This window comes from Aethalodelphis obliquidens, unplaced genomic scaffold, assembly GCF_003676395.1.
Source record: "Aethalodelphis obliquidens isolate GAN/ISIS:26980383/991018 unplaced genomic scaffold, ASM367639v1 scaffold89, whole genome shotgun sequence".
Classification (NCBI taxonomy): domain Eukaryota; kingdom Metazoa; phylum Chordata; class Mammalia; order Artiodactyla; family Delphinidae; genus Aethalodelphis; species Aethalodelphis obliquidens.
In genome coordinates, this window is record NW_020838033.1 from 1,733,766 (window position 1) to 1,748,183 (window position 14,418).

The 14,418-nt window shown below is 55.3% G+C and overlaps 2 protein-coding genes across 4 annotated transcripts; one reads left to right on the top strand and one right to left on the bottom strand.

The window, feature by feature from the left end:
* Positions 1 to 91: 91 nt before the first annotated feature.
* Positions 92 to 10,762, bottom strand: ABI3 (ABI family member 3). 2 transcript variants are annotated; one of them, XM_027094464.1, is made up of 8 exons: positions 10,231 to 10,762; positions 5,190 to 5,357; positions 3,989 to 4,165; positions 2,416 to 2,501; positions 2,138 to 2,233; positions 1,825 to 1,955; positions 1,172 to 1,309; positions 92 to 876 (listed from the first exon to the last, which is right to left on the bottom strand). In XM_027094464.1, exons 1-8 carry the CDS (start codon positions 10,345 to 10,347, stop codon positions 713 to 715), a joined length of 1,077 nt encoding a protein of 358 aa, XP_026950265.1. In that variant the 5' UTR covers positions 10,348 to 10,762; the 3' UTR covers positions 92 to 712. The 2 variants fall into 2 exon arrangements, with proteins under 2 accessions (XP_026950265.1, XP_026950264.1); XM_027094463.1 differs by having other exon boundaries at positions 1,825 to 1,958; positions 10,231 to 10,760.
* Positions 3,269 to 14,038, top strand: GNGT2 (G protein subunit gamma transducin 2). Of its 2 annotated transcripts, none has more exons than XM_027094466.1 (5): positions 3,269 to 3,607; positions 9,817 to 9,924; positions 12,103 to 12,190; positions 12,934 to 13,039; positions 13,460 to 14,038. In XM_027094466.1, the coding sequence occupies exons 4-5, from the start codon at positions 12,956 to 12,958 to the stop codon at positions 13,583 to 13,585; spliced, it is 210 nt and encodes a 69-aa protein (XP_026950267.1). In that variant the 5' UTR covers positions 3,269 to 3,607; positions 9,817 to 9,924; positions 12,103 to 12,190; positions 12,934 to 12,955; the 3' UTR covers positions 13,586 to 14,038. The 2 variants fall into 2 exon arrangements, with proteins under 2 accessions (XP_026950267.1, XP_026950266.1); XM_027094465.1 differs by lacking the exon at positions 3,269 to 3,607 and adding an exon at positions 4,205 to 5,079.
* The last annotated feature ends 380 nt before the right edge of the window (positions 14,039 to 14,418 follow it).

Here is a 14,418-nt window from a genome sequence, read left to right on the forward strand (position 1 = left end):
CCTGCGCGTGCGGAGCCTGTGCTCCGCAATGGGAGAGGCCACAACAGTGAGAGGGCCGCGTACAGAAAAAAAAAGAAAAAGAGAAAGGAGGTGAAGGTGGCTGAGATCTCTTGCGCCGCAGCCTGAGGGATGAGGGCGAGGTGATCTCTGCTCTCAGAGAGCCCCACTTAAGTGAGGGAGCTGGTCCCCACTCTTGGGAGGAGTGCCCAGCTTGGGGAACCAAAACTAAATACATAACAAAGCAAGCAACAGGCAAAAGAGCAGGGTGCAGCCCGTCTCTGCAGAGGGGCACAGGGGTCAAGTGCAGAGGGCTCAGTGAGCACCGAGGAGATGGGGGATACCGCTGCTCAGGGCAGGCGGGGGCGCTCAATTAGCGGGAGCCTTACAAGTGGGCTGCCTTTCAGTCCCTCGGTTCCCCAGCCCTGTAGGGCAATCAGGGCATCAGAGTTTTATTCAAAGTTGGCGCTTGCAGCTGGAGACCCTGTCATGCATGGCGTAAGGGTCCCCTGTGGATAAGGTCACCAAACTCCTTGGTTTCCAGTTCTTTCCTGTCTCCAGCAGGCCTCTGGAGAAGGAACAGACACAGCTCACAGCCCAGGAGGTGTGCAGGCCTGGTCCAGTCTTGACTGCGGAGCTGGCTTCGGTGTGGGACTCAGAAAAAGAGGCTCACTCAAGGCTGTGCTTGGGTCAGCATCCCAGAGAGCCCGGACTGTCAGCAGCTGGGTTCCACATAGTTCCCGGGGAAGAATCCAGACCCCTCTGAGCAGACACCCTCACACCAGCCATCGGAGTAGCGGCGGGTGATGCAGATAACGGTGCCCTCAGAGAAGGAGAGTTCGTTGTCCTTCTGGCGGGTGTACGGGTACAGTGTCACCACTGCAGGGCGGGAGAAGGTGCCGTGAGATGTGCCTCCTGCCCCGCCACAGGGATGCTGGAGCCCACATACTGGACCCTAGGGGGGTGGAGCAGGAGACGCCTTCTCCAAAGCCCCGGGACTCCTCCCCAGCTGAGATAATATTCAATATCAGGCCGGCTGCTTCTCTTCTCTATGGGGGTGTGGGGAACAACAGCCTCACCCCTTTGCAGCTGGAGGGGAGAATGGCTCTGGGCTAGAAGAGCGGGGAATCCTGACCCCAGGATCTGGTGCCTTTCAATCCCAGGTGTCAAGTACCTTTCTCCAAGTATGCATCAGGGACCCAGCTGGGTTCTTCAGGCCCAAAGCCTGGTGGTGGCGGAGGTGGTAGCCCCAAATCATCTACATCCAAGGGTGGAGGAGGGGGCAGGTCCAGGGGCATGGGCAGCTCTGGGGCTGGGAGGGAAAGCAGAAAGGCTGCAAGTGTCACACAGGCAACCGCCTCCAGGCCAAGAAACTTCAGTGTTGGAGAGCAGGGCCCCAGGATCTACCCATTTTTTGCAATCTGCTTTCAGCCCCCGTTCATCCTGGTCCTCCCACAATGCCTCTAGCAGGTAGTAGGTGCTCAGTAAATACGGTAACATTGAACAGTTGTAGGGCTGTCAGACTCTGCCACTTGACTGAGTGAGCCAATGCACTTAGTTTAACCTCTCAGGCTCAGCTTCATCTATTAAATGGGAGTGTGAAGATCCTAGGAGGTTAAGTAAAAGGGAGAAAATGGATGAGAAAGCGGGGGCTAAATTATGTTAGTTCATTCCCTCCGCTGCCTTTCTTCCCGGTACTCCTGCCTTGGACAAAGTGGTAACTGACATAGACCCAGTTGGACCCAACAAGGGTGAGGGTGGGGAGAAGTACTGGGAGGTGAGAACGACCCCAAAGTTGAGCTAGGAGGAGAGGGCAGAGCTCCTTACCCGTTGGGGGCAGGTACAGTTCCCCCAGCGGAGGGGGCGGCAGGAAACCTTCGGAGGCAGCAGGTGGAGGGGGTGGAGGTGGGGGTACTGCCTGCTCCTGGGTCGTGGAGACCCCACCGACACCTTCGGCGCTGCTGAAGACCAGAGAAAGCGGGCGCTCGGCTAGATTGGGGGCGGGGTGGGGGGACACCTTCCTAACTCAGCAACCAACTGGCCCCGCCCCCTTCCGTCATAAGCTCCGCCCCCGTGACCCTGAGTCCTCTTAAGCCCCCGCCCTTCACGACCACCCCCAACCTGGACCTGTGCGGCTCACCCGGCCGAGGCCAGGGAGGAGGCAGAGGAGGCGGCGGAGAGTTTGCCGTCCGGCACCATGGGGAGCTGCACTGGCTCGGGGATCCGGGGCGCTCTCCTGGGGGTGGGCAGAGAGAAGGGGTGTCGTCAAGGGGAAGGCATCAGGCGAGCAGGCGGTCGGTGCGGGGAGGAGGTGGCAACTGGCGGAGGAGGAAGTTTGGCGCCCGGCTTGAAGGGGGCTATGGAGGAGTAGGGTTTCTGGATGGAGCGGCGCAGGTGTGAATTGCGGGGAGGCCTCACCCCAGGGTGGTGGAGCCGGGTGTGGCAGGCGCCTTGATGCTCTTTCGAGACAGGGTCCCGGTCCGCGACAGCCGTGTGCTCAGATCCTGCGGGGGAACAGGGGGCGGGGCTGACACCGGGGGGTGGCCTGCAATAGGCCCCTCATCCCAGAGAGGAAATGCGGGAGGGGCAGACGAGAACTGGGAGGGAGAGCGCGGACACAGCAAGTTCCCGGTTCCACTTCCCAGCCCCCCCCTCCCCCCCCCCCCCCCCCCCCCCTTGCTCGCTGCCTGGATCCCAGGCCTCAAGTCTGCCTAGGCTCAGACAGGCACGGTCAGAAGGCCACTTCCTCTGCAGAGCCTCAGCGGCTGAGCCCCACCCGCTCGCAAAAGCGTCTCAGCGCTCAGCTTGGTGGTCCCTGACTCTGAGAAACCCCAACGCCAGTGCGCGGCTGAGGAGGTAGAGGTTGACTTAGAAATGTCCCACCTGTCATTTTCGCAGGCCTGGGGAACTGGCTTTGGGGAGTTTGGGGCAGAGAGGAGCAGAACATTTAGTGTACCCGTGACAAGGTGCAAACCCACATGCAAGAGAGCACCTCTGTTAGTGACAGGGTTTCCCCTACCTAGAGGGGGTGCATGGGGGCTGATGTCCTCTGCTATCCTTCACAAGGGACAAGACAAAAAGGGACTCGAGCCCACGCATAAAGAATTGAAGTTGGACAGAAGGAAGAACTTACTGGTGAGGAGGCCTGGTGACTGAAGGAGGGCGTGTGCTTTCTCTTTCTGGGGGGAGATGGCGTGTTAAGGATAGCAAGGGGCCATTTAGATGCAGGGGAACGTCCAATCTAGTCTGGAATGTTGGAGTGTGGGGACAAGTAATCAGCAAAATGTGATGGGGCTGTGTGTCCTCTCCCACCTCTCAGAAGGACATGGGTTGTCAAGAAAATGCCAGAGTCATTCACCGTGTCCTCCTGTGAGTGGCTGCGTCCCAGCCCCTTCCCACCCAACAGCAGCTCTGGGGTGACTGTTCAGTGCAGTGACCTCAAACCTCCAGACAGAGGAAGTTGCCGATCTCATGTGGCTGGCCCGCCATTCTCATACACACCCTGACATTCTCCCTCCCCCCTCTTCCCTTTCACACACACCCGCCACCCACAAGGAGGGGTGGAGTGCCCAGATGTCACTCGCAGCAGATCGTGTGATGCAGAGTAAAGGTCAGTTATGAAGAGAGGGGTCATGAAGAATTTTTAAGGAGGAAGGGGGTGAAGGGACTCCTCTAAGGAGGCCTTGTGGAGTAAGGTAGCCACTTAGGGTGGTGGCTTTAGGGAGTGAGGACGGAAAGGGACTGCAGCTTGGGACAAGAACATGGTTGTAGAAGAAAACTGAGGGTCTAGAGAGAAGAGAGCCATGAGGCAGAAGAGGGTGGGGGGACTTCCCTGGTGGTCCAGTGGTTAAGACTCCGCACTTCCACTGCAAGGGGCACAGGTTCGATCCCTGGTCAGGGAACTAAAATCTCGCATGCTGCGTGACACAGCCAAAAAAAAAAAAGAGAAGAGGGTGGGCTCTGGAGAAAGAGGAGGAGCCCCTCTCTCTACCTTGACCCCGTGACCGATGTCATCCAGGCAACCGAAGTTGAGGGGTCTCCTGTAGTAGGGCGTGAGGGGAGGCAGGCTCTCAGGGGCGATAATTTTCTGGCTGGGGGGCAGCCGCTGGACAGTGGCTAAGGTGCCGATCTCCCTTCGGGCCACCTTCTCCATATGCATGTTCACCATCTGCAAAGACAGGGTTGGAGATGACAGTGGGGCAGCCTCTGCACAGCACCCTTCCCCTTAAGGCTTTGGGGTGGGAGGAGGGACCATCGGAGGCAGGGAAGTCCAGAGAAAGAGTGAGTTTTGTCCCCAAGGGCAGACAGCATTTGGGGAAAGGGTTGCCAGTTGAGAATGGAACCACTCTGGAGCAACTTCCTGGTGGAAGAGAGCAAGGGTTATTATTAGCTGAGCAGGAACCGAGGAAGAGAAAACACAACATCCCTGGGGATGCTGGGAAGAGACGGGGCTGGCTTGGGAGCAGAGGGAGATAAAGTGGAGGTGGCTGAGAATTGTGGCTGGATCAGCTCTTCCTTTGGGGGGACAATAATATAAGTGAATTAACTTCCTCTTGGAATGTACTGTGGAGAAACCTACAGCACTGAGAGGGTGGGAACTCCAATCTGCTGGGGTGAGAGGAAAAGACACACCCACACTGAACATGGGAGAGATGCACAGGCCAGACCCATGTGTAACTGGATCTGTGCGTGTGGTTTATGGGGCAATTCCTTGGCCAAGGATCCAGGAAGGAAGGAGGAGGGTGCGTATGCTAGATGGGCTGGGGTTGCTGTGTGGTGGTGGCAGTGCTTCCAGGGCTGAGGATGACCTTGCCAAGCAAGCACTCTGAGTCTGGGATATGTATAAAATCACCACCCGTGTTTATATGGAAACAGGGTCCATTTTCCTCTTTCCTGTCCTATGCAGCCACCGTGATAGGGAGAGCCTGCTTTCTACCATGTAGGATAGAATTCAGAGAAAGATAAAGTTCTGCCATCGGGGAGTTCCTGGTCCGGTGGGGCAGCAAGGCTCACCCCCGAGACACAGCCACAAAGACTAGAAGGCTCAAAAAGTTTGGGGAGTGCCAGCCTTCTGTGATACAGGTGGGCATTTGGACATGGAGGGAGGCAAGAAAGAAATTTTGCTGCAGAAGATGTCCAGGTGGGGCTGAAGAGTTGGGGTCTGAGGCGAGCAGCCTTCCCACAGCCCTTACCTGGCCCAGCGTGCTCACACGGGCTTCCACCTGCCTCAGGGCGGACGCCTGAAGGTCCAACATACGCAGAGTGTGTCCAGCCAGGTTGCCCACCTGGTAGGCCACACTGGCCAGGGCCTGGGTGGTGAAGGCCATGGTCTCCTCCAGCGCCTTCCGTTTGTCTGTGGCCTGAAATACACACAGCCCTGGCCTGAGGCCAGCATATTCCACTGGGGCCGCGGCTGGGTGGGCTGGGCTGGGATGGGGTATAGGAAATGTGGGGGCTGAGTTGGGAGGAAGTGGCAACCCTCAGCTGTTTGAGGAGGTTTCTGTAAAAATGATGTGGTAAGAAGGACTCAGGGGACATCAGGAGAGCGAATCTGCAGCCCTGAGGACTGGGTGCAAGGGAAGGAAAAGGCACCCTGCTCAAATAGTCACACAGGATTGGCTCCACCATCCTCCTGAAGATATTTTTTGAGGCGGGTGGGGGCGGGAGCTAAAGGGTGAATGGTAGAAAGGAAAGAGGAAGTCAATACTGGCTGGAAGAGATATTCTCAGACTTGAAAACCAAACAGCCAACCTCATGCCCCCATCCCAGACCTTCTAACCAGAATCCCCTGGGCGCGAGACCAATGAATCTGTACCTCTAAAAGTTCCTCAGGCGACTCCTGTGCTCCTGGTTTATCTCCAGTCTTCAAGCTGGTGTTTGGGAAGCGATAATCTGATCCATTTTATAGATAAGAAACTGAGGCCCAGGAAGGGTGATTTCAATCACTCATTCCCTCCAACAGCTTCCCAACACACTGAGAATAAAGCTACTTCTAACCGTGGCCTATATAGGGCCTCACAAGGCTGGCTCCTGCTTTCTTTCTCACCCTCATTGCCTTCCACTCTCCCTCACTCACGCCCCTCAAGCCACACTGGCCATTGGGTCTCTCTTCCTGATCAAGCTAAGATCGTTTCTACCTTAGGCCTTTTTTTTTTTTTGGCTGCGTTGGATCTTTGTTGCTGCATGCGGGCTTTCTCTAGTTGCAGCGAGCGGGGGCTACTCTTCATTGCGGTGCACGGACTTCTAGTTGCGGTGGCTTCTCTTGTTGCGGAGCACGGGCTCTAGGTGTGCAGGCGTCAGTAGTTGTGGCACACGGCCTCAGTAGTCGTGGCACACGGCCTCAGTAGTCACGGCACGTGGGCTCTAGAGCACAGGTTCAGTAGTTGTGGCGCACGGGCTTAGCTGCTCCGTGGCATATGGGATCCTCCCGGATCAGGGATCGAACCTATCTCCCCCTGCATTGGCAGGCGGGCTCTTAACCACTGTGCCACCAGGGGAGTTCCTCTACCTCAGGACTTTGCACTGGCTGTGTTTCTTTCTAGAATCCTTATTAAATCTCAGCGCTTCAGAGACACCTTCCCTCACCACCCTAAGATCTCCCCCAGCCCACTTCTGTATTGACTCACTATCAGATTTACTCCGTTCTCTTTTCTTCATAGCACTTAGCACTATCAGAAATTATTTATCTATGTACTTTATTATCTATACACACACATACACACACACACACACACACACGCACACACAAATGTAAGCATTGTGAGGGCAGGGAGCGCATCTGTCATATTCTGTATCCTGTCCTGGAATAGTGCCCAATACACAGACGGTACTTAATGAATACGTGTCTGTGAGTTACTCAGCGGATTGAATGCAAACCCAGACACTTGCTGGGCATCTTCCTGCTGCATGCCCGGCACTGTGCCAGGTGCTGGCCAGGGCCACACTTCCAGTCAGTGGCGGTGGGGTGGGCAGGGAGTGGCTGAAGACAGAAGAGGGGTTTTTTTCCGTCCCAGATCGGACTGTGCGGGTTGGGACAAAGCTGCTCCGGTCATTTGCTTCCCCAGACAGCTTCCTCATCTCAGGTCAGGGACATGGAGGGTAGCGGGCCAATCCATGGCAAGTCTGGGGAGAGGCCAGCGGAGTGACCAGCAAGGCTGCACGCTGAGGTCTCCTTGCTAAGGGCTCTCAGGTACTCCTCTGGGCCTGCAGTGGAGAACAGACCTAGAAACTGTCCGAGAAGGGTGCTGAGAGAGACCTGGGTGCCTCCAGTGTAGCCCAAGCCAGGCTTGAGCCAAAGGGCAGGCCTAGAACCTTCTGGACAGCACACACACACACACACACACCCCGCCCCACACACCCCCTCCATGCTTTTCCCCTCAGGTGCTCCTCCCTGCCTTTCTGTTCCAACTGAGGGAAAGAGCTGCTCGTTTGCATCTAATTTACATCTCATCAACATATGTCACCAAGTGCCTTGAAAAGGCAAAGAAATCAAACCGGAAATCATAGCAGGTCTTATTCTAGTCCAAGACCTTCCTTTAGTAGGCAAGGAGATGGACGAAGGCCCAGAATGGAACAGTGACTACTTCTCTGGTCTCAGCTGGCCTCTCCTGTACTGTCCCCTCCCTGGACTGGCATATGGAATTCATCACTGGATTTTTCCTGTCAGTCCAAACAGGAAAAATGTCTGCTTGGGCCCAGCTCTGGGAGGCTAGAGCCTGGATGCCTACTGACCCCTGGCTTTGGTCTTAATCGAAAGTGAGATCTGGAGAGACAAAGGTCTGGGATCCAGCTTCATGGCTGATTGCTTATTCATCATGCAAATCACCCTGTCTACAAATCCAATGGACCCTGACGGAGAACTCTGCAGTTCACCCCAGCCTGCCCTCCCCCATTCCCCATGGGTTTCCTGACACCTGGTTGGGGTGGAGGGAGGGGTGAGGGAGGGAGGGTGTGGGAACCAGGCTTTGTTTAAGACCAGTTCTGAGAAGTCATCCAAACCCTTCCTTAGCATTTGCTCCCCAGACAAAGATCGTCAGAGAAGTCAGGAAAGGTAACTGGTTGTGTGGTCTAGTGGTTAGTGTCCTGCATGAAGGAAGCATAAATCTACAGATTCTGGCCTGGGTCAGGGCTTCCGATGCCCTGAGTGTTTGTGCAAGGGCTGCTTCACCTCACTAGAATTGACTTTTAATATCTGTATGTGTCTTCCATCCTTCTGATGAAAGATGATGATGATGGTGATAACGGTAACAGCTGCCATTTATCCTGCCCTTCTTAAGGAGGAGGCGCTGGGCTAAATGCTTTAATACATTATTACATTTAACCCATATGACCACCGAGAAGGAGGGTATAAGAATCAGAGAGGAGGGCTTCCCTGGTGGCGCAGTGGTCGAGAGTCCGCCTGCCGATGCAGGGGACACGGGTTCGTGCCCTGGTCTGGGAAGATCCCACATGCCTCGGAGCGGCTGGGCCCGTGAGTCATGGCCGCTGAGCCTGCGCATCCGGAGCCTGTGCTCCACAACGGGAGAGGCCACAACAGTGAGAGGCCCGCGTACCGCAAAAAAAAAAAAAAAAAGAATCAGAGGGGAAACTTGTCTCAGGTCCAGGAGTTGGAAATTGGACTCAGCTCTTTGCGACCTCAAATTCTGTGTGCACACTGTGTGCAAACGAGAACCCATCTGGAAGTGCTTTGAGATGCGCAGAAGATACTGAAGGAATGGGAAGGCCAGCCTCCATCCTAGTCCATAGAAGGAGCATGCCTTCCAGTGCTTGGAGAATAGAGCTGGTTCACAAGCCACATTCCAGCTCATCTGCAGTAGCTACAATCAGCCACTCAATATCTACACGCGGGGTAACATTTTCAACTAGAGGTTTGGGGGTGCTGCTCTGGAGTCAGAGTTGCCGGTTCGAATCCAGATTCTACCACTAGCTTAGAGACCTTGGGAAAGTGAGTTAAATTCTCCAAAGCTCAGCCTCCTGGTTGTGAAGTAGGAGTGGTCCTCAGCTCACAGACTGAGGTGAGGACTGAAGAAGGCAATGAAAGCAGTTTGGGTGCAGAGCAAAGCAGCTTAACTTTTGTTACCATTGACTCTCTTTAACCTGCCATTTTCCCATAAGCACTTGCTCCTTATATTATTATTTTTTTCCACACGCCTACTGAGCTGGGAGGTCCCAGTGCAAATAACTGTCTTAAAGTCATACAGCATGTCAGGGAGGGGAAGGCAGGGAGGAGAGGGCTCATCGTCAGAAGTCAGGAGTCCTGGGCTGATGCCCTCTCTACCATTGCCAAGCTGTATGACTTGGACAAGTCACCTCACCTCCCTGAACTGTTGTTTCCTCATCTATGAAATTGGAATAATGATGCTGTCTCACAAGGTGGTTAAGAAGGTTAATGAGGGCTTCCCTGGTGGCGCAGTGGTTGAGAGTCCGCCTGCCGATGCAGGGGACACGGGTTCGTGCCCCGGTCCAGGAAGATCCCACATGCCGCGGAGCGGCTGGGCCCGTGAGCCATGGCCGCTGGGCCTGCGCGTCCGGAGCCTGTGCTCCGCAACAGGAGAGGCTACAACAGTGAGAGGCCCGCATACCGCAAAAAAAAAAAGGTTAATGAAATAACAGGGTGCTCGACCGTTGTTAAGTTTCCCGTGCTCCAGACTTGCAGTCCTGGGACAACCCCACAATTTAGAAAACTATTCTAAAATGCCACCATCCTTATCTTTTGCCGGTAGCCTGTTCCCGGCAGTCTTATTGTCCATCTCCCTGCCTCTGAGTCAGATCCCATCTCTTTAACCTAGCGTAGTCTGACATCTCTCGGCTCTCCCTCAGATCTCAGGAGCAGAACTTTCCCTCGTCCATCTCAAGCTCACGACAATGGGAAGTTCTTCTGAAGTCTCACCCAGAGCCAGCCTGAACATGGAATGATGGCATCAACAGGTGTGTGAGGATAAGTCTTTGGGCCTCTGGATCTGAGTGAAAGGCTAGGAGGGAGATGAGCCTAGGATGAGGCCTGTAGCAGGACGGGGTAGCGCTGCCTGCCGGGCATGTCTGAGGCTCTGGGAGAGAGAAGGGGCACAGTGGGGGCTTGGAGAGCATGAGTCAGCGTTAGAGTTTGCGGGACTGGGATGAAGCCGCCCTGGAGTGGGAGGATAGATCAGCCTAGGCCCAGGCCAAGCACCTGTCAGGACGGGGTCCGGGCCCCTGGAGGGGCTGGGCCACTGGGGCTGCGCCTGCTCTGCTTACCTGCACGTAGTTGTCCTCGCAGTAGTCTGCGACTCGCAGCAGGGAGCTGTAGTTGCCCTGCAGGGCCTCCCGGCCCGTGGGGATCTCAAACTCCTGCAGCTGCTGCAGCTCCGCCATGGCCCCCCGCCTCTGCCTGGCTCCCCGGGGAGCCGCTGGTTTTGCGCCTCACCCTGCCCTTGATTGGTCGCTCCGCCTTCCCTCCCTCTCACTGCTTTTGGTTTCCTCTGCTTGAGAGACCCAAACCCACTTGCAAAGGGCAGACATGCTCATTCCGGCACAAGAGGAAGTTAGTCCCCGCTCCCTGGGCCTGTGCTTCTCTGTCCCCTGCCCAGGGGAAGGGGGAAGCTGGGGGCCCCTTGCAGGGGCCCAGCCCCCCAATCCCTCCCAGCAGAGGAAGCCAAGGTCGGGGCGGCTGTGATTGCTCCCTGGGCCTGGAGAGGAAACTGCAGCGGGGGCTGGGATGGGAGACAGGAGGAAGGGGGCTGGCCTGCTCTGGGGGTGGAGATGGATTTTCCACTCATGGAAGGGGAGGAAAGGGCAGAGGGTGGGGGCTTCCTTGGGAAGCTCGGGGATGAGTCACCAAGAGACAGGGGACTGGAGGGTGGAGAGGATATGGAGACCGGTTGTGCTGGGGGCCCTAGGGCAGTGGTGCCGCGACAGTGGAAAACAACCGATGCAGCAGCCAGGGAAACCATGCTGGACACCGGGAAGATACAGCCAGAGGCCCCCTGAGAATCATTATCAAGTCTCTGAAGGTTTACCTGCAATGAAGGTCTGGTGTACATACATGCTCTGTGCCTGATAGCGGCAGGACAAGATGAAATTGACTAAGCGTAGAACAAGGGACTCAGATGGGACAACAGGAAGGACTTGGCTTTGAGAAGCACTAAGTTTAAATTCCAGATTAACAGGTCAGTCTTAGGAGGCAGCGGTGGCCAGAGCCCTGAGCCTGCCTCAGGAGGTCTGTGCTCCAGTTCCTGCATTCACAGGAGGAGACTCAGACCGGATGACCTCCGGGGTCCTGTCCTGATCTCAATTTCTTAGTGCTCAGAGCTGTGAGTGGGACTTGGCTCCTGGAGCAGGGGAAGTTAGAGTGGACTCTGGGCCTCCTCCCGGCCCCTCCCACTGGGGAGTCTGTCATTCATTCTAGAGTCAGGAGAAAGAAGAGGATCCCTCACTGACCACATCGGTCCCTTAACATCTGCTCCTTGAGAGGGTTTCCTGTCATTGGACGGGCGTCAGCCTGAGCAGGAGCTCAGTGCCTGTTAAATGGCACAGCCCTTGGGTGGTCCTGGGAGGAGACCAAGAGAGAGATCAGGACGTGGGCCCTGAGCTCGGGGACTGCTGAGGGAGACCCACACATGGGGCTCAAGGGGAGGCATGGAGGCAAAAACGTGGGGACACAGGTGTTAGAGGTGTGGCCATGGGCCCAAGTGCTGACAGGCACAGCGTCCTAAGTGAGTACATTTTTACCGAATCAGTGAATGAAGATTGAGCTGGGAGAACCTTGCAAGGTGAAATGGTGGGGCTCGAAATGGGGACACAAGGCTTCTCGGGTGAGGGAAGTTAGGAGCTGGTCTAGGAATTGCCTCATTGGGAAGAACAGCCTCAGAGCAGGCTCAGAGGTGGGGAGGAGAGGGCTTGGGAGAGAAGACCGGGGAAAGGGAGCAATCAGGGCCGGAGGGTGAGAACAGGGAAGCGGGCTGTAAGCCAGAGGGGTCACTACAGGAGGGCGGCCGACGCAGGGGGCAGGGTGCCTGCAGTGGTGGCAGTCTTGGAGGCTCAGGCTGCTGGATGGGCTTAGAACCTTGAGCCTATGATCAGCTTAGGCATCAGAGATTTGGGCTTCCGAACCATCTGCTTTATCCAAAGACTTTCAGCTGCTGAGGAGCTAGGAGGCTCAAACTCCATCTTGTCTGGGTTGGGGACAAGACTTGAAGTGCACGTTCTTTCTTGGCAGGTAAGAGGGGCTAAGGTTGCACTGGGCTGGGAGCTAGCCTTAGAGTTATTGGGTTAGGCACTGGGCAGGCCTTCCTGATAACCCTGTAGTAGTGATGATGAGGATGATGATGATGATAAATGTCTTGTGTTCATTATGTGCCAGGCAGTGTGTTAAAATATTTTACATGCATTATTTTCTTAGCACTCACGATAATCATATAAGGTAGGTAGCATTATTATACCCATTTCGCAGATGGGCAAACTAAGGCTCAAGGAGGATGAGCAACTTGCCTAAGGCCACACAACTTGGAAGCAGAAGAGTCACGATCAGAGTTGGAGTTTGGCAGATTCCAGAGTCTTTCTCTTAGTCACTAAACTACTCTCTCTTCTGACAGGACCTGGAGTTTCCTGAAAACTTCTACCTGTGTCATTAGGTGGAACAATAACTTTGCTTCCCAAATCTGCCTCACTGAAAGAAACTCTTCTCTCCCTTCTCCATGCTCTGATTCCCTTTTCCTCCATAGACAGGTCTTACCTAAAGGGCAAAGATTGGGTGTGCCTCCCCCATGAGGCTGGGAGCATCCTCTCCTCTGGAGGCTAGACTCATAATGGGACGGGGGTGGGGGTGCAGTGAATCTACGGTGAGTGATGAGAATATACGGTGAGCAGGGAAGAGGGTAGAAGTTGAGGTGTGGGGAGTACAGAGGAGGGAGCTGGGGGAGCCCAGGGGATTTGCAATCCCAGCTGTGGAATCCTTTCCAGGACCTGGTCTCTCCACGGCAGGATGGCCCAGGAGCTCAGTGAGAAGGAGCTTTTAAAGATGGAGGTGGAGCAGCTGAAGAAGGAAGTGAAGAACCCAAGAGCTCCGGTGAGCCTCCTATTCCCTTCCCTGCTTCCTCTTCTCCATCCCCTTCTGGTCCTCATGGAGCCGGGACACGAAGGAGGAAGTGATGGACAGCCTGGTGGTGGGCCTTCTCCAGGACAGTAGAAAGAGCAGGAGGTGCCTCTGGAATGGGATGGGAAGTGGAAGGAAGCCAGGGTTTGATCCCACAAAGGTGCGTAAGAGATAACTTCAGAGCCTCGAGGGCTCAGTGTGTCCGGCCCTGTCCCTGGGTAAGAGTCAGGCTTTGCGGTTCTGGTCAAGGAAATCACACCTGCCTGTGCCTCTCATCTTTCTCCTCTCCGGCCTCTATCCCCACCCTGCCCAGAAGCCTGCTTTCTTGGGACTGAACAAATCATGAATCCCGAGCCACAGACAGGGGCTAGAAGCACACTTTACTTTCCGCAGATTTCTAAGACAGGAAAGGAGATCAAGGACTACGTGGAGGCCGAAGCGGGAAACGACCCTCTTCTCAAAGGCATCCCTGAGGACAAGAATCCCTTCAAGGAAAAAGGCGGTTGTACGATAAGCTGATGGCACTGGAGCCCCTCACCCTGAATGCCTGCCCCTCCTCAGCCCCCTCCTTATCCAGAATCAAGTACCCTGGGACGCCCAGGGAACCAGTGGTTGTTCACCTTCTCTTAGTCACAGAATGAGTAGAGATGCCTGGCTGCGTACATCATGAATCCATTCCCCAGTCCTGCTTTGAACTCTTCTCTCCCATTACCACCTGCCTGGTCACTGCTGACCCCACTTGGAAACACTCCCAGGAAAGCTTCCCTGGCTCAGCAGTGGACACCTAAACTCGTGGGGTCTGAAAAGGCTGCAGTTGCCTGAGACCTGGGACAGTCCTTGGGAAACAGTTACTCCTCCCATTTCCCCCCTCCACTGTCTGCCTAGGAGCCAGAATTCCCATTCAGAGCTTTCGGGTTGAGGACTGGAGCTGGGGGCGTCCTTTCCCCCCACCTCATGGCCGGTCCTGTGGAAGTCCCCCTGGTCATTTGGATCACCCCAGATGGCCTGGTGACAAAAAGAGCTCGTAAAGTCGTGATGTCATGATTTATTGAATGTTATTGAGTGCCTGTTCCATGCTGGGCTAGGATAGAAAAGTGAGCTAAATTCAGATGGCTCTTATTTTCATGGAATTTAGCATAGAAGGCATGAAACAGGGATACAGTTTAATCAGTAAGTGCTGCTGTGGGGAAAAGAAAGTCAAGGGTGGTGCAGGAACACACAGCAGGTGGACAGTCAGGGCAATGTAAACTGTCAAAGTGAACTGTTGCAGGCAAGTGGGGGCGTGGGGGGTGAAGACAGACCTGGGAGGGGTGAAACATGGGGCTGGAGAGGAAGATGAGCTCAAGTCTAAA